Source organism: Natator depressus, chromosome 3, assembly GCF_965152275.1.
Source record: "Natator depressus isolate rNatDep1 chromosome 3, rNatDep2.hap1, whole genome shotgun sequence".
Classification (NCBI taxonomy): domain Eukaryota; kingdom Metazoa; phylum Chordata; order Testudines; family Cheloniidae; genus Natator; species Natator depressus.
In genome coordinates, this window is record NC_134236.1 from 99,575,357 (window position 1) to 99,603,166 (window position 27,810).

General features: G+C 40.3%; 1 protein-coding gene across 1 annotated transcript in view; it reads right to left on the minus strand.

Moving 5' to 3' along the window:
- Positions 1 to 17,672, minus strand: part of ARHGAP18 (Rho GTPase activating protein 18) — a 117,766-nt gene extending 100,094 nt beyond the window's left edge. The window contains exon 1 of the mRNA XM_074948404.1: positions 17,379 to 17,672. Within this exon, the coding sequence (XP_074804505.1) occupies positions 17,379 to 17,422 (44 nt within the window). The 5' untranslated portion in view covers positions 17,423 to 17,672. The remainder of the gene's footprint in view (positions 1 to 17,378) is intronic.
- Between the last annotated feature and the right edge of the window lie 10,138 nt (positions 17,673 to 27,810).

Here is a 27,810-nt window from a genome sequence, read left to right on the forward strand (position 1 = left end):
TTCCACTGAAGGGAGGGAGAATCAGGGTTTGCTCCCTCTACGATCTTCTCTCCTGGAGGAAAACTAAAAGTTCGGGTTGGGATTTTCTAAAGCACACAAATGACTTAGGAGCATTGGTGCTGGAACTAGCAGTACAGGGGCTACAGCAGCACCCCCTGATTTGAAGTGGTTTCCATCATATACACAGTTTACAGTTTGGTTCAATGGCTTTCAGCACCCCCACTATACAAATTGTTCCAGCACCCCTGCTTTGGAGCACAACTCCTGTTGAAAATCAATGGGATTTGTGCTCCTAAGGACTAGTCTACACGTCAAAGTTTTGCCCTGTAACTATGCCAATGTAGTTAAATCAGAAAACAACCCCAGTATAGATGCAGTTATACCATTATAACAGTGTTTATACTGGTATAGCTTATTCCAATTCAGGAACCAAAATAAACTAGACCAGCATAAGACTCTTATACCTGTAAAACTGTATCTATAAATTTAACTGGCATAACTATGTCAGCGGGGGGGGCGGATCACTTCCCCCATCCCCCCAACTGATATAGTTATGCTGGTAAATCTTGAAAGGGAGACCAGCCCTGAGTCACTCAAGGTGTTTTGGAAAATCCCACCTTTCAGCATCAAAGCCTGTAGCTTTGGGATCTGCCAGAGGCACAGAGCCACCAGCTCAGAGTCCATGTGCCTGTGTGCTGCCTCTGGGACTCTCTTCATCTCCCTGTCAGTGTGGATCTGTAGATAGTTGAGAGAGGAATGAGAAGCTTGCCTTCTAAAACCATTCATTTCTCTCCCCCTCCCCCCAATCCCTACTGCCTTTTCCCTTTCAGTTGCTTCAGGACTTACTACAAATTAAGTTGCTGTCAAAAATGATTACAACAGATTTGACACTGAAGAGCCCTAGCTTGAGTATTGTCTATTTGTGGAAGCCTGAGGTTCTACACCTTAATCTATGCAAAGTGAACTTCATTAGAATAATCATAGGAAGATATTTTCATAAGGAATCAGCACTGTGCATAATGTGTAATATAACATTATGCAGAAGTGTATATTTAGTATGTAAGCAAAATAGTTTTTATTTCTTGAATGTTGCCTAACGTACTTGTTACATAGGCAAAAGGGCACCCCTGTTGTTGCCCCATGCAACAGGTACATCATTTCTGAAGTGCTGACATGTGTGTGGGATTCTGACACCTTAGAATGCTGTCACATTCTTCCTCTGAGCATTCCTGCCTCCAAGGGGTTAAATGTTCTGCTTGTGGAAATACTTTACATTCCCCACCCTTAAATCACTTTTATAACATGTAAGCTAGTTCAATAAACCTGATTCTTCTGATTACAACTGAAATTCTTCTAGAAGGTGAAGTATGGCACTTCCTAAAGAGGCCTTAAGATAGTTAAGCCCCTTTTGAAAATCCCAGTCTAAATTTTTGTGCACATCGTGTGTTTCAATGTTTTTCCCATTTGGGCCACTGAGGACAATGGGGTGCACAGGTTTAACTGTGGTCAGATGTGGGCTGAAATCTCCATTGGAAGTCAATAGGAGTCTTTCTCTTAACTTTACTGGGAGCTGACGGCTGACCCGCAGACCATTTAGCTTTTATTTTAACTGGTATCACTGCAGCTTGTTTCACTGGAGTTTTTGTTAAGAACCACAGACTGTGAGCCATTTTCTTTTTATTTATCTCTGAAGTGCCACACTCACTTATGAAAACTAGTAATCAACAAGAGTCTTTAAAATTATTTTATATACTTGCATACAGGCCATTGTCCTTGGATATTCCACCATTCAATTAACTATTTAAGAAGTATTCCAAACAAAAAACTGTTATGAGACTCTTAGGGTTGCACAGTTATGCACCCAATAGTCAATAAATGATTAAATCTAGTCTGCATGCTCAGATGTAACACTCCCCCTTGTGTGTACATTACTGTAAAGTCTTTATAGTTCTCAAAAATGTACAATATAATGTATTCAGGGGTGAAAGTAATATAAATTTCTTACCAATGCCCAAGAAGGGGCATGGCCTTGGGCAGAAGGGGTGTGGCTCTGGGCAGAAGGGGTGGGGCTGGGGATCACCCTCCCCAGCCAGCCCTCTTCTGCTGCCTGGCCCGTGCTGCCTGGGGCTCTGGTGGTGATTTAAAAGGCTTGGGCTCTGGTCACTGCCACGGTAATGGCGGCAGCGGCCGGGAGCCCTAGGCCCTTTTATATCGACAGCCCCAGGGCAGCTGCCTCTTTTGCCCCCCAGTGGCCGGGGGGGGGGGGGGGCGGGGAAGGGGCAACAGTGTTAAAGCGCTGCCACAGCAGCACTTTAATGTCAGCTGTGTACAGGCCTGTATGGGTGGCCACTTCTTACTGGTACACTGTACTGGCCCACTTTCACCTGTGAATATATTCTACAACTTTAGAAACTCAGGAGTAGCATTGTCTGTGCCTTAGTTTGTGTATGCCAGATTCTTTTAAAGTCACTTATTACAAAATACACAGTGAACAGTTCTTACCCAACATACTCCAAATTAAGGACAACACCACAGCGTAATAGTGGAAAAACTGTTGGTATACATAGGCTACCTGATTTTACAGCCTGATCATTTTTCTAGTTAATTTTCCTATCCCCCAATTCCAGCTAATAGAGGCTGTGCTGATTGTTGAAAAGAAAATATCAGTCATGATTGCTGACTTAGGGCCTAATTTGACAACCCTTGCTTATGCCAGTGGCGCCAATGCCAGATACCACAGTGACAGGAGTAGTACAATGACCTGAATAGCACAGAGTAAGTAGTAATCAAGTTGCAGAATTGGTCCCTAAATTAATAAAACATAACATAGCTTGGAGGAAATAGACTATTGATACAATTAGTTCTAAGTCAACAAGGCCATACACTATTTTCATTGTCATCAGGATCTAGTAAGTGTACAAGAATAAACAAATTACAAGTATCTAAGCCTGTAGTAAAAACTGCCTATTGTATTTGAGAAATAGTCAAATTAACTTGATGTGGGTGACCCTTTTAAATGTTTTGACCATAAATTTTCTTATTATACAGAAGTGCAACACCCATGCAAAGAGCCTAAGTCTGAGCACATTTAATCTACTGTCCCCAGGAGCAAGATCCTAAAAGTGACTCCCAAACTGGGATTCTCTCTCAAATGTTCAGTTTGACCTTCCTTGTAGGAGTAAAAGCAGTTCTACAGCTACATCCCCTGTAGCTGCAACTTTTTAAATACAGAATTAACATTGTTGGCATACTTATCTCCAGCCCACAGGCTTCTTTAAACTGCAAGCCAAAAATTTAAGCTCATAGTGAGTTTTCAGTGTTACCTTAATTTCAGTGAATTATGTATTAGCACAGTAAATATGCTTTTAAATTTGAACACATTTCAGTGAGACAATACTACTATATTTTCTGCTCAGTTTGTAAAGGTCAATGTCAGAGTTGTTAAGGGGCAAACAGACATCTAGTGATACAATGCCCTATTAATTTCTGACTATTTGGTCACTTGGGTTCACTTAATAGAACACTTGTTCAAGGAATACAACTGTTTAAATACATTTTACTAATGTAAAATATAAATGCCTTGAACATTAAATTGAGCACCTTAAAAAGGGACAAAACAATTAACTATAAAATACCCACGTAGATGGTCAGTTTCTGTATTCTTCTGAAAAATTACACATACACACAGAGGGAAGCCCAATCCTCCTATTCCCATTGAATTTTTTTTTTTTGGTCACTAGGATTGGAGCATGTTAAATAAAATATTTCCTATATGCCAAATCAAGGTAAATGTCACAAATCAAAAAAGCCCTCTTAGGAATTCTTACAAAAACAACACCTGTTTAAAAAACACATTGGCTGTGGTTTTATTTAATGGATTTTTAGTATAACAGAACATAACATATTTCAGACATTGTGGCTTGACTCATAGAACAATTTCTACATTCTGCAATATCATAGAATCTGTGACTGACCCTATTATCTGCTATGCTCTGTGGTCCTTTTCATTTTGCCCCAACTGTTCATGCATCTATGCTAAGAGTCATTGTTGGGAGCAAGCTATTAATTTATATTGAAACAGTACTGCAGTATCAAATGGTTTGCTATGCTAACAGTTTTCACATGAATGTCACCACTGTGCATCCAAAATCTTGCTAAAATGCAACTATTTTCCATCTACAAGTGGGTGGAAAGTTCAATCTACGTGCCCATTCAATCCATGGCCTCTCTGCTGAAAGTGGCAACAACTAGCTCATTCAGCTGCTCACAGCACTTCTTTCGAAAACAAAGGACAAAATTCTGGCTGCCACAGCGCAGGTGCAGTAGGAAGGAGAGGAGGGCAGAAGGAGCCTCTTCTCCCCTTATGCTTCCACTTAGGAGATAGCCATGGTCTGTCTGTCTGAACTCCCTGATTGCAGAGAGGGTATTGATTTCATTTCTGGCAGCACACAGTGGCCAAAGGGGGGTTACTGTGTGCTGCCAGAGATGCAATCAATACCCTGTCTTGGCAGGGTATGGCTATGGCTCAGTCAGGACCGGCTCTAGGCACTAGCAAAGCAAGCACGTGCTTGGGGTAGCACAATTCCAGGGGCGGTATTCCGGCCACTTTTTTTTTTTTTTGGCTTGGGCAGTTGCGCTCTCAGAGCTTGGGGCGGCGCAATTTTTGCTTGGGGCGGTAAAGAACCTAGAGCCGGCCCTGGGCCCAGTTGTCCCCAGCAACTGTTGGGAGTACCTCAGTGGGAGGGAGTCTAAGAGCCACAACTAAGCAGCCTTCCCAAAGTCATTAGGCTTACTCCTGACCATCATGGGCATAATGCCTAGAGTCACTGCTGCTCACGCAATTAATTTCCTCCTCCTCCTCTGTCTGAAGCTCTGGAATCCTTAGTTCGATCCGAGACTATGGTCCTACCCTTACTCTTGAACAAGTCTGATATTGCCAAGGGTAGAAGGCTATCACCTGGATTCAAGTTGGGACTATTTCTTCGCTTTATTGGTCTCCGAAAATAGGGTTTTAGATAAACAGGAGTATACTGTACCTATTCCACAAACCTCCGCTTTGTCTGAATTCCTTCCTTGTCCTCAAGTATCTCATGCTGGGGGACGAGGAAGGGATTGCGGTCACATGGAGTTTTGGGTAATAGATCGGAGACACCCAGCCAGGGCTGCGAGGAGGAAGACAAGGCCTTGGCCACGGGGGAGGCCACCCTGCCGCTGAATGACTCCTACGGCAGCACAGGGAGCCTTCTGCAGCCCTGCTGCCAGGGGAGTGAGTGAGTGGGGCTGTGACAGCACAGTGCAGAGGGCACCCTGCACCGCCTTCAGGTGATGACACCCAGTCCCTGCAGGTGAAAAGTGCATGGAAGGCAGGTTCTGGAATATTTTTTTTTTTTGCATGAGCCTAAGATTTGTCACCTGTATATTCTTTTTCCTGTTTGACCCCAGATCAAATGTACAAAACAGTTCCTTTCTGTGTTAAGGATAAATGGATTGGCAGAAGTTATGTGGTTACTCATCTGAGCACCATGAACTGAAGATAATGGGAGGAAGGGAGGTAATTTTTTTATATTCAGAATTAAAGGGCATCACTAACCCCTCCAAAAGCAAGAATTGTATCTCCTGCACTATTCTACAGGAGAATGTTTTTTCTCTTTAAGAACAGATGGTCTCTAGTCACCACTGAATACCAAATATAATCAATTCATGTCATGAAAACGTACAGAAGAGACAGATAAAGAGGTGCCATCTCCTTCTCCAGCTCCAATTCAGGATGTCACATCTTTTGTGGCTTGCAGAGGCTCTATGACCATCTACCACTGTCAAAACTGCAAATGACTAAGCAATATGATATGCATTTTTCTCTTCTTCAGTACTTATTTTGTATCTTCCATGTGCACTAGTAGTCTATAGCTCTCCTGTGACTCGTTTTGGATTCTGTTGCGCCAGACAGCCTTATTCTTAATTTGTATAACTTGAAGAAAGCTTTGGTGTAGAACCACATCCTGTTCTGGGGACACATACTAAAGTAGATGCCAAAAATTATATATTCTTATTTCTGTGCAATAAGACTATGCATTTAATTGATTTCTACCATAATAAGGACCCAAATTAATTAAATACAAAATACAGCAGCAGCCACTCGGCTCACCATGGTGCAGGCAGCAATTTGCCTACAGTTTTCCCATTTAATTAAATAGGAAACAGTTGATAGTTGTCTAGTGGTAATGTGAATAACTGTTGGAAAGGAGGGATTATAGAATTCTAGTCATTTTAATGCTAGTGCATGAGCATTAATGGAGACTTTTCTTGCATTGCAAATGACTAACGTAGAGAACTGACATTCGCCTCAGCTTCTAAAATCTTAACTAAGATTCTGATAACTGTTATAGATAAAGTAATGGTTCATTTAGTAAACATATCATGCATGGCTTACAGGACGGCCCTTTTTTGTTTTCAAAAGCCTTTCAGATGGATGGCAACGTTAAGCTAAAACATGTCTAATCGGTATCTGCACACTGGGTTTAAAGACACATTTTGAAAGAGAACATAATACTCCTTAGTGCAAAAGTACTGCATTAAATCCATTATATATGGCTTAACATTATTTCCTCTTAAGCAAATTAACTGTCTTTGCGGCTTTACCTTGTACAGTGTATGCTCTGCTTGTTGAGTGAACAAATGCAAAGTAAACTGAGAACTGGCATTCATGAGAGTGAAGTTAAGTGTGCACAAACTATCCTGGCCTAGTAGGAGTATGGCTCAAGAGGGGAGCGAATCCCCCAGCACCGTAAGCCAATTTTTCTCAAGACCTGCCTGTTCGCCAACCAGATCTCATGCCATTTTTACCCTGCATTCTAGAAGGTAAGAGTGGGTCTTTGTGGATCCTCTTAAGTACTGTGTGTGCTAATTATCTCAGAGCAATTGATCATGTGGTGTGGGTTTTTTTTAAATAACCTTAAGACATGCACTAAATTAGTTCATGTCACCATTGTATCTGACAAAGGTCGATTTTGGTTTAAAAGGTCTTTACTAATGTGAACAGATAATCCTAAACTTCACTTTTTTTAAAAATAATTTAGATCCTTTCAGCAACTGATCTCCATAATTTGCCCCAGCTAACGGTATGGTTCACTAATTTTGTTTCACTGATAGCAATATTACATGTATCGTTTAACAGAAAGAAGAGTATTGCTATGCCATTGGTGGGGGAGGGGAGAGGAAAGCCAAGGACCAACTTGGTACTGTAGGTAGATCAAAGGATTATCACATAGTCCAGTCCTTAAGTTTTATTAGAAATTGATCCCTTAACTGGCCACTGCAGGCTTTTTCCAAATCAAGTTTACTACTTAAGTTTGGATGGTAACAGATGGCAGTCTTTAAAGGTTATTGAAGGTATAAAGCATTCCATCTTCATAATTACAAATCAATACTGGGTCTCTAATTCCCAGATAACATGTTCTTTTCTCTCTGACCCTGGTGTGCTTGTATGTTCCTAAGGCTAGCTCTAATTGCACTTAATGGCATAAAGGCAGAAAGCAGCAGTTAGCGAGGATGTTGATCTGCAGCTAAAGGTAGATGCCAAATATAGGGTCGCACATAACACTCTGGCATGGAGAGCAGATGGGAACAAAGATGACTTAAATAGAACAAATTCCCATTGGAGTAGGTGGGAAATCAACAGCTCTCTGCCATTTCCCTAGTCCACTTTTGGCAGCCCAGATAAGTCGTCTTCCTCAGGTAACTTTGAGGGACATGGGCAGAGGAAGGGCTGTTAATGCAGGGAAAATATTAGCCCCTTCACCAAAGCCTACTCCCCTCCTAGCTGATGGAAATATTGACTTATCAGTTCTCTTTCCTGCTCTCCTGAACTATCCTGCAGTGCAGACTGTAGTTGGAACTCCTTCTATTAGTCACAAGTTCCATTCCATATCTGAAGCATTACTAAATACTTTTTTAATTTTAGGTCCAATATAGTAAAGGTATGTATGGCTTTTTTAACTTGTAAAAGTCCTGGGAATTACTTTCCAACAGTAGTGATGTTGTGACTATTCTCAAGTGCTCCTCCAAAAGACCACCGAATTTCATACTTTTCTGATAGTCAAAAATCTAATTTTTCATTGGTGAAATATTTTGCAAGAGCAAAGAGGGTTTTGATCTGCTATTCCTGTGCCAACTGTACCACTTAAATCAAGCATAAAAAAAATCATTTCATTAATAGTGGCTGTAGAATGTCTTTTAAACTTTGATTCCGACAGTCAAGAGTTAAATGTTTGTTTGCAGCATCAGTGATTTCTGTGCCAAAAAATATTGTTCCAGACATTCAAGTACATTCACTCGAGTTAAAGCTTTTCCAGAAATACTTTGGTTTTTTTGCCATACTCATTCATTTCAGAGATGTGCTCTTTTGGCAATGAATAATTTTCTAAACATCATTGCCATATCAAGCATCAAAGTAAATTTCATTCAATGCTACTCTCAATATAGCCAAGAGGACAAGATGACTTTCATTGTTCATCCACACTAGAATGGACGATAAAATGGAGCTATTATGGACAGCTTATGCCTCACAATAATGAGCCTAAACTTGCTGAGACTGCAGCCACCTCTTAAGTCAAAAGTACTTAAGATTGATGGTAGCACCATCAATCAAGCCAGAACTATTACAACTCCAAAGAGAGACAGTGAGATTGGTTGTTTTGTTTTGTTTAGGCTATGTCTGCACTACCACAAGATCGATGCTGTTGCAACTGGTGCACCGGGGGTAGATTTAGTGGGTCTGGTGAAGATCCACTAAATCGACAGCAGAGTGCTCTCCGATACTCCACAGGGAACGAGAGGCATAAGGTAAGGAGATGCTCTCCCAGCAACCCAGCGCAGTGTGGACACTGCAGTAAGTCAACCTACGCTGCACTGACTCCAGCTATGTCTTCACTACCCGCCAGATCAGTGGGCAGCAATTGATCCAGCGGGGATCGATTTATTGCGTCTACTCTAGACACGATAAATCAACCCCCGAGTGCACTCCCGTTGACTCCAGTACTCCAGCGCTGTGAGAAGCGCAGGCAGAGTTGATGGGGGAGCGGCAGCAGCTGACTCACTGTGGTGAAGACACCACGGTAAGTCAATCTAAGTACGTCGACTTCAGCTATGTTGTTCACTAGCTGAAGCTGCGTAACTTAAATCAATCCCGCCCCCTAGTGTAGAACAGCGCTCCAGTAGACTTACCATGGTAGTGTAGTTAGACTGAAAAGTCTTAGTTAAAGTGAAAATTACCCCCGTGTTGTGGCCCTAAGACACAGATTGTGACACTTAACCCTAGTCATGAGTGTAAGGTCACACCATGTCTCCAACAGGCTGCTTTTGGTAGAAAAAGGAAAGGATCATGGGAATAGATATTGCTGCTCCGTTTTCTTTAGCCCATGAGAAGGGAGAGAAGATGCCCTAGCTCTTACAAGAAGATCTTGCAGAGCATGGGGATGAGTGAGCTTGAGGGGAGAGGCATTGGAGGGGGAGGTCATTGGTCTGGTACTCACACTTTTTTAAAATATTTCTTAGCTCTTTAGGACTGCCTCAGAAATCTCAGTGTTGCCCATAGCATCGCTGCCATGGGATGCCACCAGTACAATGCCCACAAGCACTGCAACTGTGGAAGCGACATCGAATAAACAGAATCAAATAGAGGAAGAGCAGCGAGCTGCGTCCTGTCCTGTCAAGGCTGACCACAAGGCAGATGTTTAATGAATTCTTAACCCCACAGTAGGCTTCATAAGTGGTGTGTGGTTTTTGTTTTGGTTTTGTTTTTAAATCAGTTTGAGGTTTTCTCCCTTTTCTAGAAACAATTGCTTTTACTGCATGGCTGGCACTGCTCCCCTAGTGCTGGACCTCTTTATGTCAGTGGTGCAAATTCAGATATTTTTGGAGGGGTGGGGGGTAAATTCCAGTCCCTACCCTTCCCTTGGGGGGGACCCTGTTCTAATTCCTGCTCATCCCCCGCCTCCTCCTACAGGGACCCTGGATCTCCCTTTGCCTGGGAGTCTCCCCAGTGCTCTGCTGTACAGGTACAGATTCCCCACGCACCAGGTCATACCACCATTTGGCCTGGTCTCCTCTCTGTCTGAATGGAGGGGTGGCCAAGCCAAATTTGAGTGGTTTTGCAACCCTGTGCACCAGGTCACAATGCCATTCACTGAAAATTGTCCTTGCCGCCACTTTGTCTGGGTACAGAGGGGTACCTGGGTCAAATTTCAGTAGAATTGTGACCATGCAGCCAAAGCAGCACTCACATTAGCAAAAACTGACTAGGGCTCTGTCTACATAGAGAGTTGCACTGGTTAAACACATGGATTTAAATAAGGATTGAGTGCATCCTCCTGGGTGAAAACTCTTTTTGGTTTGAGAGGCTTTTTTTTATTTTGCTTAAGTTGATAAGGAACTGTTTTAAGCTAAACCAAAGTAAGTCAAACTTAAACTGAACTAAGGATGCAAGTCTATGTGTAGATAAGACCTAAACTTAAAAGCCTGGTCTCTCAGCTCTTATGAGCTTCTGAAGGGCTGCTTCTTGTGTTCAAGATCCTCTGAAGAAAAAGACATGGGAGGAGTTGTGAATAGCTCAATAAAGATGACTGACCACTGTGCAGCAGTTTCAGTTGGAAAAGCAAATAAATGGCTGGGCAGATTCATAGTGTCACAGGGAAGAATACAGAATTATAATAAAAGCAAAAAAAACCTGTTTAAAGAACACTAAGGTTGTAAAATTAAATGGACAATAGTAAACTTCTGAAGTTAACAGGTAGCCATAACTATGTCCCCTTGTGCACAGGCATTACAATTCAGTGTATTAATTGTGGTCACATACAGTTTCTCAAACAAGGCAATTAAGGGCCTGTAAACCCTCATACTAGCAAGAAAGGACTACTAATGTGAGTAAAGCTTGCAGTATCAGGCTAACACAATTCAGTTTTTTCTAGAAAGTAAGGGCCAGAATGTGGCCTGTCCTTCATGCCGGTGCAAGGCAGTAAGGTGGCTTAAGGCTCCCCCTTACTCCCTCGCACCAGTGTGCTGTACTGGGTCTTCCAGGGTGCAGAGGAAGCACACTCTGCAGAGCTACTACATGCCCCACTTGTGCAGTTGGGCCAGAATGGGAGGGAATGGCAGAAGTGGGTGAAATCTTGGCTCCAGCCCCGCAATATTACCAATGGCATAGTTACACAGGTCAGTTGGGGAACATACACCATGCCAAGTATAGATCTCTTGCCATGTACTCCCTAGCAAGAGCAGCAGGGAGACTGGGAGGGTTACTTCTGGAAGGGAAGCACCACAATGCTGAGCTAGCTCATAACATCATGATCTACCCTAAGCAGCACATCCTACAGTCCTTGCTCAAGCAAAACTCCTGTCTAATTTAACTAGAATTTTGTGAGTGTAAGAATTCAGGACTGGAGCCAAAGGTTGAGGGATGAAGGAAGACCTGACTAATGGCATGAAGAGAGAAGTATATTTTATTCTGACCCATTTTTCTAAAAACATACATAAAGGGAAACTACAAAATCTGGCACTCTTGTGACCACTCCACAAGAAAAGGCATGGCCTTAGTACTAGCTATTTCAATATAATCTTGCAGCATTTCCTAAATTCACTTTCTAATAATTCTAAGACACTTTATAACAAAACATACAATTAATGCAAAATAAATACTAACATTACCTTCTTTTTACAAAAGAAGTCTTCCTATTTAAATGTATTTCACAATTTTGTTGTTTTCCTATTTCTTTAGCTTCATAAGTTTTAAAAACCTCCTAAAATAAAGAGAGAGCACCCCACACAACTGTGCTCTCATGAATTTACAGTGTCCTTTATATGATATACTGGAGGTATATCTTTGGTAGCATCCAGTGGCCATTCTCTCCATGAATGCTGTCTTGTCTTTTGGGGTTTATTATGTCTTTGTGGTCTTCTGTTTGTTTAGTGTTTCTTGGTGTTGTGATTTGGGGCTTCTGTCTCCTTTGTTTGTTCTCAAGTATCCATGTGCATCTGTTTTGACTTATTTAATTTTATATTTTATATTTTCACATGGTACAAAATATTTATTTATTCTTTGTAAATAATTATTACAAAAAAGAAAATATATGAAACCATCTGACTTGTGCTGAGTTTTTTTTTTTTTTTCCAAACAGCAAATTTTCATAGCACAGTCAGCTATGGGCCTTATTTAGAGTTGGGAAGGATTTATATTTAATTGAAGAATTTAAAATATGAAATTGTTTTGTTCTCTAATAAAGGTTCATAAAAAAATCACATGGCACAGAACCTAAATATTTCCTTTTATAAAACATGGTGTAACAAGATGTTAGAAAAAATCATTTCCTAATAATAATTAATAATCTGATTAACCACAAATTAAAAATAGACATTATGGCCCAGATACCAAAATGTGTTTAGGTGCCTAAACCCCATTGAAATCAATAGGTGTTAAGTGCCTAAATACCTTAGAGGATCAGGACCCAAGTGTCTGATCATGTCCTACTGAAGTCAATGTTAGTTTTACCATTGATTTCAATAGGCACTTTACCATTCACCTCTTATTGAACTTGAGCCTATAATGTCATCAGTCCAAGTAGGTGTCTGTGTCCGGTATCTACCAAATATTCATACCTGACCTGCTTATCTGTTAAAGAGGTATGGTTTGTTTTGTTTGAATTTTATTTCAGGAAGGATATTTTTGAGAATGTCACTGCATCAGGCAATATCCTGTTCTTGCAGCTACCACCTTTAGGACCCTATTTCTGAGTATATTAACTACAGCAAAGTTCAAAGGTGAATCAGGTAGGCAAAAATCCAAACATCCTTACATGAGAATCTGCTCATAGTTCTCTTCAGTAGTTGTTCCTCTGTGGTGGTAACCTCATTCTATTTTTTCAGTAATTACTGAATATGATCTCTATATGACAATCATCCAAGATGTCTGCTATTTCCATAACACAGGATTATCTTGTCACAAATTATGTAGCTAAAACCTTACAGGATAGAATCAGTGTCCTCCAAGTCCTCACTATCCAAACATCTTTCAAATGAAATGCCAGTGTAATGTTTGCTGTTTACTTGCATTGTAGTAGCACCTACAAGTCCCAGCCATAGACCCCACTGTGCTAGACAATATAAGCCTTTTGGGGAAGGGATCATCTTTTTGTTATGTGCTTTTACCATCTAAGTATAGGACAACACTCACCAGCTGAATACAGATAGATGGGGAGCAGAAGTTAAAAATGAGACTCTGCTGATCAGCACAAGGCATTGGTCTCAGCACACCAATTGCCCAACCATTCTCAAGTCCCCAGCCTAGCTTCCTGTTCTGTTAATTCCCTGCCTATCCAATTCCATAAACCTGCATTCTGGTTTATATAAACAGACATTATATTGCCCAAATTTTGGGTAAGCAGAAACCTACTCAAGGTTTTGTGTGTGTTGTTTTTTTTAATCATGGCTCATAAATGACTTTTTTCTCTCAATTTCCAATGATACTTTATCAGTACATGTCTCCTCTTTGCTTCATTGTATTCTGGGTTTATTATTACATTACAAGACACTAGATAGTTGTAGCAAGTATAAGCACAATTTTACAGTGAGCCTAAACTATTGAAACTGAGTACTGTTCAACTAAGTTTAGATAATAAAATATCAATGTTTATTTTTACTCTTGTCTGTTATACAATTAGTGTCTTTCAGGGTTACAAGTTTCTTCTCGAATCTTTACTGGGAGGTTAAGGGGATGCACCCAAAGCAATTTTTTGGTTGGATGTGGGTGCATGGCAGGTCCCTGCTGCAGGTGACTCTGAGGCCCCACCTACCTTATAGTTGGGGCCCTACCAAATTCACAGCCATGGAAAAACATGTCACAGGCTGTGAAATCTGGTATCCCCCCATCAAATAGTGCTTTTATCCTATACTATACAGATTTCACTGGGTACCAGCACTTCTCAAATTGGGGATCCTGTCCCAAAAGGGAGTTGTTGGGGGTGGGGAGCTCAAAGGTTATTTTAGGGAGATCATGGTATTGTCATCCTTGCTTCTGTGCTGACTTCAGAGCTGGGTGGCTGGTGAGCAGTGACTGTTGGCTGGGCATCCAGCTCTGAAGGCAGCAGCGCAGAAGTAAGGGTAGCAGTACCACAAACAATAACTTTGCAACACCCCCCCCACACACACACACACAACTCCTTGTTGGGTCAGGACCCTACAATTACCACACCATGAAATTTCAGATTTAAATAGCTGAAATCATGAAATTTAAGATTAATTTTTATTTTTTAATCGTATGATTGTGAAATTGACCAAAATGGACCATGAATTTGGTAGGGCCCTAATTATAATGCTTAATCATGGCAGCTCATGACTGTCTGGCATGGTTAGGACGTGGATGTCCCTATCACTTTTGTTATGTGGATGGAACAACAAGATTACGTAACTTTGTTAAAGAATCAGATTACAAACCAGGTCTAGACTGTAATCTGTGGAGGCCCCTTGGGGATGCTTGAGTAGCCTTCCTTATCCTGTTATAAATCAAAGTATGAGCTGTACCTTCTGCTGTACATTGACTCAAAGTACACCTTTACTTGTCTCCCTGCTTTCAGATATCACCACCCTCCACTGCTCCAAGAGTGCAGCATTGTTTTCTCTGCCCCACTCATACCCATTCAGAATGCTGCTCCAAAGATCTTTTTTCCTAACCAGTAGCTTTGACCGTGTCTCCCCTCTTTGCATCCCTCCATTGGCTCCCTTTTCTCAATCCCATCAAAAATAAGGTACTTGTCTTCATCTACAAGGCCCTTTGTGGCCCATTCCCTACCTAACTGCCATCTCTCATTTACTAGGGAAATGTCTGTTCCCACCTCCAATCAGCCCACAATGCTAGCCTCCAATGCCCCCTTGTGCTTCCGGTCATACTGCCCCTCATGCTTTGGAGAAGCTCCCCATAAACATTCACAAAACTAACTCATTAGTGAAAAAGATTTTTTTAAGAGGGATTTAAAGGAGCATAAAGACTACAAAAAACTAGACAATGGTTAGGCTGCCAGTGTGCTCAGACCACTGCCTATCATGCTGACCAGCATTGCCAGTTTCCTTGTACTCTCCCATCTGTCTGTCTATTTGTTGTCTCGTTTCTTACTTAGATTGTAAGCTCGTTAGGGAAGGGACCATCTTTTTGTTCTGTGTTTGTACAGCTCCTGGTCCATCACTAGGGCTCCTAAGGACTATGGTAATACTAATAATAATAAATCCAGAAACTACAGAAGGCCCACATTGCATGCGAGCTGAGATCAGAAGGACCACATGGGTTAACTGTGAAGCCATATAGCAGGTCTCCATAGTGTTCCATTCCACTGGAGTGGGGATGAGTGAGGCACAATAGTGGAGGTTGGAGCACAATGAATGGGTCTGCACATCTCACAATTTTACTGACCCACAAATACACATAGTGGAGGAGCAGGAGCATACAGCTGTGATTCTTGCCCAGTCCCTCCATTATGTACTGATTTGGCAAAACCAGAGCCAGATTTTCAGTTAGACCTGTGCAACTGCACAGATGCATTTGCGTGCTCTTAATTATTTGGGCAAATAGGCAAAGTACACTTTTGGATCATGTATTTGTGCATACACATTCCCAGTTAAATGCCTAACGTGAGTGTGCATGTGCAAGACCAGCTGTTTGTTTGCCTGATTTGTTGGGCAAAAGTGTGTGCATGCAAAAGTGTGCATACATTGTGTGTTTCTAACTTTGAAAACAAAAATGTTTCTAACTTTGAAAATATGTGCCCTAATTTCTCTTTACATGTAAGATTGTGCTCCCCACATTCCAATTCTATTCTTAGAAAATATTCGGGTCCATGATTTTGTCAGTATTGATATGCTCCAGTTAAATATGGAAAATACCTATTTCAAAGGAGCATTGTGAGGATTAATTTGTTGTACTCTTAATGTTTTCTTGTGACATCAGGTTGCTTCAGCAATTATTCAGCACCTTTAAACTTCTCTAAGTAAACAGTTCTTGTGGCATCAAAATGGGTTAGATTAGAAGCAATTCATGTTATGGACAATTTAATTCTCTTTTGAGAACAGTGCTCATTGTAATTATTTAGGGCCACTGACTTCAATGAGAGGTGAGGACTTTCAGCATCTCAGAAGAAGCCCAGCACCTTACAGGAAACTTTGCAGGATCAGTTTTATAAAGTTATCCAAAGTACATGTTTTCTAATCACTTCACCTCCCAAGAAAATGAAGTTAAGTCTCTGGTGGAATGACATGCCTTTACAATCTATATAAAATCACTGTTAATATTTAAAATTTTAAGACATCTATATATCAACATTCCAGGAATCCAGCTTAAAAATAACCAACCAAAAAACCTCACATTGGCCATTCAATTGTTTGTTTGGGGGTGGTGTTTTTTCATTTATTCCTTCTAAAGATTTATTTTTTAAAAAATATTTAACTTAAATCCAACATTTTAATGCATATTTTCTGTTTTGAAAATGTTTACCATAAATGTCACTGCTTTTAGAAACTGGATTTCTTATCAGGAATATGCTCCCTTAAGTGTCTTGTAATTCCTTTGATCTTTGACTATTGCAATGTATGATTGTTTACCTGATCACACAATACATCCTTGTATATTTGTACCCTTGCTTTCTGTCCATGGGAGTCAACAAGATTTGTATTCATATTTCAGATTCTAAAGGGAGTAGTTTTAAGAAAAATTGGCTCAGCAATGTGATCTCTCCATGGCTATATTTAAAAGGGGGGGAAAAACTGAAGCAAGCTTATTTAATCCATTCGGTTAGAAGGGTGCTAGCCAAGTACACTATTATGGTGATCACAGACCTCTGCTATAAAACGATAGCTATCACATTTAAAAAAAAATCCTTAAACTATTTATTGTAATGAGTTTTCAATAAGCTAAAAATATAGTATCATATATAATAAAACAATTAAGTCTATCATTTGTATTTTTTCCTCCTTTATAAATTAATGCTCTTCACAACTACAGGATATGACATGGAAAATGGTTGTGGTTTTTCACCTCTGTTTCACGAAACTAGAAACAAGTGAGATGACAGCTGCAAAAGTTGCTCTCCTGTTTTCTATTTAGGAACAACCCAGCATGCGGAAAATAACCTACCAGTTACCATTATACTTGCAAAGTTAGTACCACTTAGGGGAATCTATCCCAGGTTGCATTCAACCATCATCCCAGGAGAGAGTGGGTGGCTGGTGGTGGCAACTGGGCACCGGGTGCATTTGGTAGGAAGGGGGTGTGTAGGCAGAGTGGAGGTGTGGGTGGCAAGGGATGTTTGGTGGTGTGTGTCTCAGAGCCGAATGTGTCCTCTTACCTTAGATGCAAGTAATGCACCAGCTTGGTTACCACAGTAACCATCTTGCTAGAGTCCAATGTCTCAGCCTGTGGCACGGGAATCCCAGAACCAAGAGAAGGTCAAAGCTGCCAATGGACTCCTCCTCCTCCTCCCCAGGCGGCTCGCTCCTGGCTGCTGCCTTCCTCCTTTGTCTCCCTCAGGACCAGGCACTCCGGGGGCGGCGGCGGCGGCTTTGCCTCTGGCGCTTTCACCCGCCCTGCAGGCTTAGCGCCGCCGAGCCCGTGCCTGCGGCTCATCCCTGCCGCGCGGACAGGACCCGGAGGGCGGAGGAGGAGCGGGGCTCGCACAGCTGCGGGCATCTGGCGGGCGTGTGGCAGGAGCTGCGGCTAGGCCCCCTCCCCCGCAGAGGTGCACCTCGACCTACAGCACCGCCTCTCCGCCCCGGGGGCAGCCTTTGCACCCCAGTGAGCACCCGAGTCTCCCCCCATTTCCTCCGCAGACACCCTGTGGGGTGGCGCTGGGCTTTGGCTGACTCAGCTCAGATCCCGTTAGGGATCGAAACGCTTTGATTGAGCATTTATTTAAAATGTGTCGAACACAATATTAGTGCACGGCACCTTACACGAGCAAAGCTTAAGCGGGCATGACTGAAATCCCCACAAATCCATTTCGGATTGTTTTTGGAGACACCCTCCATCCCTTTTCTCCTCTCCTCCTGAGTGTCTTTCTGTTTTCATGCCTCAAACTAAAAGCCAGGCACCTGTACCAGGAAAAAGGGGAAGATAAGATTTGCAGAGTCAGGCAATAAGCCTAGGAGAGACTGGAGTGATTTCTAACCAAACGTCCCAGTTTAGGCCCCTGAAAGCTGGGTGTATTTGTTGCCTACTTCACTTTATATTTTGCACCATAGGGTGCCTCATGGGATAGGTGTGTATCTATAACAGCTTTTGCAGTAGCTAAAACTGTACATTAGGTCAAGATTTTCATTCTCCACCTGTTGTGGCATGCTCACAACTTGCAGTAGAAATGTAAGGTATCTTTCCCAGACCTGAAGAAGAGCTCTATGTAAAGTACCAAAGCTTGTCTCTCTCTCTCTCTCTCTCTCTAACAGAAGTTGGTCCAATAAAAGATATTACCACACCTACCCTATCCCTCCCTCCCCTCTCTCTATAGATATAGATATTACAGGCATAATATCTAGGTTAAAATATATGAAATTATATATAAGCAGGGAATATCAAGTAGAAGTAGGAAAGTATTGTTACTACTGTATATGGAATTAGTGAAACTGTTCCTGGAATACTGTGTCCAGTTCCCGTGCCCACACTTTTAAAAGGATTTGGAAAAACTGGAAAGGGTTCCGCAAAGAGCTTCATGAATGATTCAAGTACTGGAAAACCTGTCCTACAGTGAGAGACTAAAGAAGTTCAATCTATTCAGTTCAACAAAGAGAAGGTTAAGAAGTGACTTGATCATGATCTGTAGGTACCTTTGGAAGGAGATTTGTGATAGTAGCAATCTCTCTTTAATTTAGCAGATAAAGGCATAACAAGAACCAAAGGCAGCAGAAGCTGGACAAACTCAATTAGAAATAAAGTGTGGTTTTTTTTGTTGTTTTTTGGTTTTTGTTTTTACAATGAGGCTATTTAACCACTGGAATAATTGACATAAATATGTGGTGGATTCTCTATCACTTAGTCTTTCAGTCAAGACTTGGGCATCTTTATAAAAGACATACTCTAGCTCAATCAGACATCATGAGCTTGATGCAAGAATTACATGGTGAATTTCTATGCCCTAAATTATTGTAATGGTCGCTTCTGGTCATAAAATCTATGAACATCAATTTAAAGCACTCAAAAGTTAGGAAATGTCAGATTTATAGTAGTTCATGGATCTTAATTCTAACTCCTTATGCATCCTGTGTACTGAATGAGGCAGGACAAATAGAAAAAATAGTATGCAATGTAATTAAAGAGTTCATCATAGTGTATACACACAAAGAAAAATTAAGGTTGCATGGGCATCCATCTGGCATTTTCTAACTTTAGATTGCTTGACTTTACAAAAGAAATAGTATTTTTCAATTCACCTAATACAAGTAGTGTAGCGCAGTCTCTTTATCATGAAAGTTGAACTTACAAATGTAGAATTATATACCAAAAAAATAACCGCATGTTTTATTTTTGAAATGTAAAATGTTAGAGCCTACAAGTCCACTCAATACTACTTCTTGTCCACTCACACAAACAAGTTTGTTTACATTTTCAGGAGATAATACTACCTGCTTCTTGTTTACAACATCACCTGAAAGTGAGAATAGGTGTTTGCATGGCACTGTTTTAGCCAGCATCGCAAGATATTTACGTGCCAGATGCGCTAAAGATTCACAAGTCCCTTCATGTTTCAACCACCATCCCAGGGGACATGCTTCTATGCTGATGACGGGTTCTGCTTGATAACAATCCAAAGCAGTGCGGACCAGCGCATGTTCATTTTCATCATCTAAGTCAGATGTCACGAGCTGAAGGCTAATTTTCTTTTTTGGTGGTTTGGGTTATGTAGTTTCTGCATCAGACTGTTGCTCTTTTAAGATTTCAGAAAGCATGTTCCATACCTTGCTCTCAAATTTTGGAAGGCACTTCAGATTCTTAAACCTTGGATCAAGTGCTGTCGCTATCTTTAGAAATCTCACATTGGTACCTTCTTTCAGTTTTGTCAAATCTGCAGTGAAAGTGTTCTTAAAAAGAACATGCTGAGTCATCATATGAGACTGCTATAACATGAAATATATGGCAGAATGCGGGTAAAACACAGAGCAGGAGAAATACAATTCTCCCCCAAGAAGTTCAGTCACAAATTTAAGTAACTCATTTTTTTTTTTTTAACAAGCATCATCAGCATGGAAGCATGTCCTCTGGAATGGTGGCCAAAGCAAAAAGGGGCATACAAATGTTTAGCATATCTGCAGAGGTGAATGTAAGCCAGTACACAGCCAACTGTATTGGCAGGGAGTAGCTTCCCCAGGCCAGCAATTTTAAATTCAGCTCCCAGCAACAGCTGGAGCCCTGGGCCCTTTAAATCACCACCAGAGCACTGGGGCTCCCGGCTGCTGCTGCAGCTACCACTACAATGGGGCTCTGGCTGTGATTTTAAGGGCACGGGGCTCCCGGACATCACTACCACAGCCAGAGCCTTGGGCCCTGCCCCTTCTGCCCAAGGGTCCCCCCACTTGCTCAGGATCCTGGCCCTGCGTACTGGTAAGCCCCTAATGTTACTTTCACCCCTGTATATGCGGCACATAAACACCTTGCAATGCCTGCTACAAAAGTGCCATGTGAATGCCTGTTTTCACTTTTAGTTGACATTGTAAATAAGAAGCTAGCAGCATTATCTCCTGAAAATGTGAACAAAATTATTTGTCTTAGTGATTGGCTGAACAAGAAGTAGGACTGAGTGGACTTGTAGGCTCTAAAGTTTTACATTGTTTTGTTTTTGAGTGCAGTTATAGTACAAAAAAATCTACATTTGTAAGTTGCACTTTCACGATAAAGAGATTGCATTAGAGTACTTGTATGAGGTGAATTGAGATACTATTTTGTTTCATTTTTACAGTGCAAGTATTTGCAATAAATAAAAATAAAGTAAGCACTGTACACTTTGTATTCTGTGTTGGAATTAAAATCAATATATTTGAAAATGTAGAAAAACATCCAAAAATATATCCTACATTTCAATTGGCATTCTATTGTTTAGCAGTGTGATTAATAGCAATTAATTTTTTTGGGTTAATCCTATGAGTTAACTGTGATTAATTGACAGCCCTATATATTATGTGTAACTGTAACAACCAGCCAAGTAGAGGGGTCACTTCCAACTCCTCTGATAATTAGAACATAAAGTAGGGTGACCAGATAGGAAGTATGAAAAATCGGGACAGAGTGTGGGGAGTAATAGGCACCTATATAAGAAAAATCCCCAAATATCAGGACTGTCCCTATAAAATTGGAACATCTGGTCACCCTAACATACAGAGATAGATATGTAGCAGAGGTTCACAAACATTTTCTAGTGTTGATCACTCTTTAACAAAAGAGATGATTTTTTCTCATGCACACGTCCCCTTCTGATTCATGATTCCATAGCTTACGTCCTTCCATGCTACATGGACCACCTCTTCTCCCATCCATAATAGCTTATTATCTCTGTGTGAGCTACAGTAATTGCTAATGTACACAAGTAACATTAGGGAAGAATTTTATGGGTTTTTTTTATTCTTGTAATGAAATTCAGTTTCTAGAAACAAAGAGCCAGAACCATAACATCATCCAAGTCTTTATCAGCAAGTAGGCCACGAACCATTATTTGAAAACACGTCAATGTGTAATCTCATGCAGGTAAACTTTTAATATTATTTGGAACAGTGTAGCTAAAAGCAGGACTCAGACTATGGTACAGTTGTCATTTCTTTTTTAGAAGTGGTTTAGATTCTGTACACTGTGTTGTAGTTTTGCTGGGGTAACCCATTGGAACTATCCAAAAAACCACGGGAATTTCAGCTTATAGTTTGTGGTCTGTTATATGCAGCAATAACCATCTCTTGCTGCCCACATATCTTTGGCAATACTAAAATACTTGTATAAATAACATCAGAATTGGGCTTTGTTTCTGGATCAGTAGATTAATAATACATATAACTAAAATTGTAGCTTATTATAACTTATTTGCAATGGTTTGTGTGCATCCGATGAAGTGAGCTGTAGCTCACGAAAGCTTATGCTCAAATAAATTGGTTAGTCTCTAAGGTGCCACAAGTACTCCTTTTCTTTTTGCAAATACAGACTAACACGGCTGTTACTCTGAAACCAATGGTTTGTAGTGTTTCTATGTGATGGTCCTCCTATCTTCCGATATTCAGCCTTCTTGTTTTCACTGATAAGGTCTTTCTAACTCTGCCCGTACCTCCTGTACTTCTCGGCTCTTGTCTCTAACTGGTCCCACCTATGTGCCCCTCATTCTGCCTACTCTGCTCATATTGATGCTCTTTGCTGTCTTCATCCATTTACATTTCTTCTCCTGCTTTTGTTCTCTCTCTTCAGACTAGCACTGCCTGCTTCTTTTCTTGTGCTTAATGAGCTCACTCTGCTCCTTCAAATTCTCCCTCAAAACTCACTATTTTTGCTAGCATCCAACAACTAATCTCCATGGGGTTACTATTTGTAGCTACTTTTGCCCATAATAAAAGTATAACACAAAAACGTTAATATTTTAAAAAATAGAACAAGAATTATCCATAACCTAACAAATCACATGATCATAACAAAAAGTTGCTGTGCACAAAATTCAGGGGTATATAGGAGTGGCCATACTGGATTAGACATCTGGTACAGCTGGTTGAAACTTGAAATTTCCATTCCCCAGGAAATTCCGGCATTTAACTGTCCTTTCTAACTAAAATTAGAACAAAAAGTTGAAATTTCAAAATTTCCTGGGAAACAAAAATCCCCCCTCTCCCCACAAAAAAATTGTTTTGGAAATATCTAAGCAACCTTACTGAAATGTTTCATTTTGGAAAGGTCAATGCATTTTATATTATAACGTAATAGTCAAAATTAAACATGTTGACCTTATAAAAACTAAGCACGTCTATAATTTTTCATCAGATTTTGACAAAATTGATCCATTCCCACTAAACATTTGATATAATTGAATTTGCATTTTCTGGTAGAAAACTTTTATGTTGGGAAAATTTTCAACCAGCTCTTACAACTGGTCCATTTATCCCAGTATCTTCACTATGTCGATGGCAAGTACCAATCGTTTCTGAAGAAGGTACATGGAAGCCCATAGTGGATAATTATGGCATAATGTGCCCACAAGGGAGATTTGTTTGTAATCCTGTTATTTAGTAGTTTATTCCCTAAAACCATGAGTTTACATCCTTTAAAAAAGAAGCTTTTGACTTTTATCTATTGACTTATCTAATGTAACTGTGGTAGTTTTTGTAATTTCTACATTTTTGGAGTGTTGCTTATGATTCTCCTTGTGTGGTCCATAAATGAGCATAACAGAAGAGACAGAGATGATATAGTTGTTGAAGAGGAAGTTCAATATAACAGACAGATAATTTGAGGTTAATATAAACAAATGTGGGTAAACAATTCAGAAAAAGTTCTAAAGGCGAACCAGGAGAAGCACCCTCAATTACTACCCAGTAAGACTTTCTCAGTCACAGCTGTGGCTGCACATGCTCAGAAAGGGATTCTGAAGAGCTCCATTCACAGGAGGAGTAGAGCCTTCAAAGGTATTGATCCATTGAACAAGAGCTTCATAATATCATTGCTAACTTTAAAAGAGATCATGTAGTTAGAACTTTTCAAAATCTAGGGGGAGTATATGTGATATCACAAGTATTGAACATATCACCTGCTCTCACATAAAAAAATCCAGTTCCTCTAGGAAACTGACATCCCATTATTTAATACAATCTATGGACGTAGCACTAAAGAATAGGTAGAAGCAGATTCCAATAGCAAAACTGAGTTGCTTTTTGTAACTTGAAGCAATTTGCATTATTTGTAAGAGGCTTATGTTCTGTAGCAACAGTTGTTGTCATTATGAGCTTGTACGGTTTATGTGGGATTTAGTCTTGGTACTTTTTGCATTCTGAAGAGTTTTTAATAGGGATAACAGGCTTCAAAATAGAAGCAAACCATAAACTAATAAGTGTACACAACGTTCTGTTTTTACTGCAGCTTCAAAAAGTGACAATTTTTAATGCAATAGAAAAATGATTCAAATCCAGTTTGTATCACGGCATTTTTATGGATAACAGGATATAGGCAAATAGGTTATCTCTTAGTAAAAGTAGACAGCAGTTAAATGGCAATTTGTAATGTCTATTTACAAATTGGCCTTGTAAAACACACAATACTTTAGATTACTGAGGAAAGCTAATTATAAAGGACATATTTCAAATGTTAAAATGGAATAATTGTTTTGAAAAGACAATGGTGTTTTTTAATAAATCTGGCTTTCTAAGACTCTCACATAGCATATTTATGGATGTAATTCCATGAAAAGCATGTGGACCACAGTATTTTCTAAACTATTTCTGTATAAAGGATTCTTTTTTCACATTTGTCAATCTGTTTCTTTATTGGTAGTCAGTTGTCACTTTCATTCGCTAAATTCACGAGATGCAAGCAGAATCCATATGAAAAGAGCAATCTAACACTTACATGTAAAATGAAACTTCAGGGGGGAAAAAGGCATTTTGCAAAGGAAAAAGGTGCAGCCTCAAGGTAACAGCAAGACATCAGTTCTCAGTGCTGGAAATTAACATCATGTTTTACATAATGATACTCTTTACTGATCATTAAAATAACATAGTTACCTGGGCAACTGGAACATTCTGCTAATGTTAACTAGGGATATATAATTCTAAAAATATATATACAACAATGTGAGGTGTTCACCGCCACCCCACCTGCCCTTTTAGAGCAGGAATTTTTCAATGAAAAATGCCTTTTTGACTAAGCGGAAATTTCTGTGAGAAAAATTCAATTTTCATCAGCCTTTAGAGTTTCCATTTAAAAAAACTCAAAAAAACCCCAAGAATTTTTCACTTCTTGACAACTGAAAACTGAGAAATTGTTAACTTGAAAAACTTCAAAGAAAATGAAAATGTCTTGCTTTTGTCAAATATTTTCACAGGTAATAAAATACACTTCCTGATCAAGACAAATATTGATATGCTTAAAAGCTCCGGGGCAACGTAGCCTACCAAAATATTTAACTAATTGGATTTATAGCCATGTCTAGTGTTCATCCCTCGAGGATCTGAACATCTCACAAACACTAATGAATTAAACCTTGCCACAACCCAATGAAGTAGGAAAGTAGTATTACTATTCCTATTTTACAGATGGAGAAACTGAAGCCCAGAGAGTTTTAGTGCCTTGTCCGATGTTGCAAAGGAAGTCTGGGACATCTAGGGATAGAATTCTGGTCTGCTAAGGGACAAGTGAAGTTTGAATAAATAGAAAAACAATACTAACAAGTATTTAATAGGCAATAGCATATTTCAGTAAGCATATATCTATGAATTTAAAGACAGGACCTTTGAGGTAGGAAATGTATTACTGCAGCTTGGAATGTGTAGAAAATTAGGAAAATTATCTTTATTTTTCATTAGCTTCAGATGCACCTCAGTTCACCTGGGAGCTGCAACCCAGAGATTCAGTCCAAGAGTTGTTGTACCATGGGGTTCCACCCAAGCCTGTCACCTGAAGGGTGCACTAAAAGAAGTCTAAAGCATAGCTCATCCTGTGACTGTGAGAGGCTGTGTATGTCAATATCTTAACACATAGTTACAGGGCTCCATCCTTGTACACTCAAAACCTCTCATTAACTTCACTTTAAATTTTGGTTGTGCATGGGATATAGGATCAATTTAGTATTTTCCTCTTTTTACTTCTGTTTATATGTAATGGGAAAATCCGTAGAAAACATGAGATAAGCAAAGAAATATTTTACAAGGGGTGAGGTTTCTTGATTGGGTGAGTCAATGCATTCTAGTCTTTCATTTTCACTTTGGGGGAGAGAGCTAACTGAAAATCTAACAAAAAGCCATCTCCAGCTACATCTATCTACCACTATGACCCTGGCCTCCCTCCCCAGTCAGGTTTCTTGTCAGCACATGGAATGGAAATAGCATGCTAATTGCATTATTTCTTGCCCATAGATGGGGGATAATGTCAGTTCTCATTACTAAATTGTTTTGTGGCATTCAGTGGCCAAGATGTAGCTTACTGAGAAAGAACTGAGCTAGCTGAGATCCTTGCTTTCAGACTTCAACCTTCCTGGGAAAGAGTGATGATGGGAAATTTCTCTGCTACTTGCTTGCTCATCTGTAGAGTCACTGAAGACAGCCTCTTAAATATCTGAATGAAGCCACTGAGGCATTCTGGCTTCCAATGTTACTGGGCTCTATCTTTCACTTTTTCTGACAATAATAGTACCATTGCCCAACATCTCAGTGCCTAGCAAAGATTGGCAAATGGATGAAAGGCAAATGGGTGAAGTTAAGCTGAAGTAAAACACAAGTGATATAATGTTGGTGGAAAAGGTAAGATCGTTTGAAGATCTAGTCACCACTATAGCATCTTCCATGACTGAGGGAAACTGCCCTCAGATAGTCAAGTTGGTTCATAGCCTAGGATTTCTTCTGAACTTCTCCTTCTTGGGCCCTCAAAGAGCTTAAACACCTTTTTCATCTGCCCTTTCCAAAGAGATGTATCACATGCTGTTAGATGCCACCTTTCCTTCTCTCACCATTACTGCTATATTTAAAAAAACTCCAAATTCCACAGAAACACACACGATATAGTGTTATGTTAACTGTTTAGAAGATGGCTTAATTTTAAATAGTCATAAACAATAAGTCAGGTCATACCTGATTTTTTTTTTGTTCCTTTTGAATTCACATACGTAAATAATTTGACCACCAGTGGATTACCCTGGTGGGCCGTGTGCCGAAGATTGCCAACCCCGGGACTAAGTTCTCCCTTTACCTTCAATAGGAGGTAGCTACAATTTTTGCACAGTCAACCTGTGGAACTCCTTGCCAGAGGATGTTGTGAAGGCCAAGACTATAACAGGGTTCAAAAAAGAAGTAGATAAGTTCATGGAGGATAGGTTTGTGAAACTGGGAATGGGCGACAGGATGGATCACTTGATGGTTACCTGTTCTGTTCATTCCCTCTGGGGCACCTGGCATTGGCCACGGTTGGAAGACAGGATACTGAGCTAGGTGGACCCTTGGTCTGACCCAGTATGGCCGTTCTTATGTTCATTTACTGCCATATGATCTACCAAGCAAATGTGTTTCATATTTATTATTTTAGCCCCTATTTAAAAGTGTTTCTGAGCCCACATTTCTTAGGGATCTTGAAAGTGGATGAAATCGATATACTAGAGAGATTTGATATAGATCTTCCAATTTGGATGTAATTTTGACACACACATAACTATAGACCTTGATATGAAATGAGGAAGACATTATTTTGTCTGTTTCCTCACATACATGTTTTATTTAAATGACATATTGTTGCTTCTAAAAGACTGACTGACAGAAGAAAAGAGAGATAAACTAACCTTGTGTACTGTCCTCCTGTTGGAGTTAATGGGAGCTTTGCCATTGACCTCAGTGCATATGCGTACATTAGCAGCGGGGAGGTGTGATTCCCAGCGTGGATAGACAGACTTGTGCCAGCTCTGCTCCAGCTAACATGCTAAAAATAGCATTGTGGCTGTTGTGGCACTGGTGGTGGCTCAGGCTAACCACCTGAGTCCAAGCCTGCCTGACCTCCAGGGTCCAAATTCAGGTGGCTAGCCCTGCCAGTGCCATACTGTTTACACTGCTATTTTTAATGAACTAGCTCGAGCT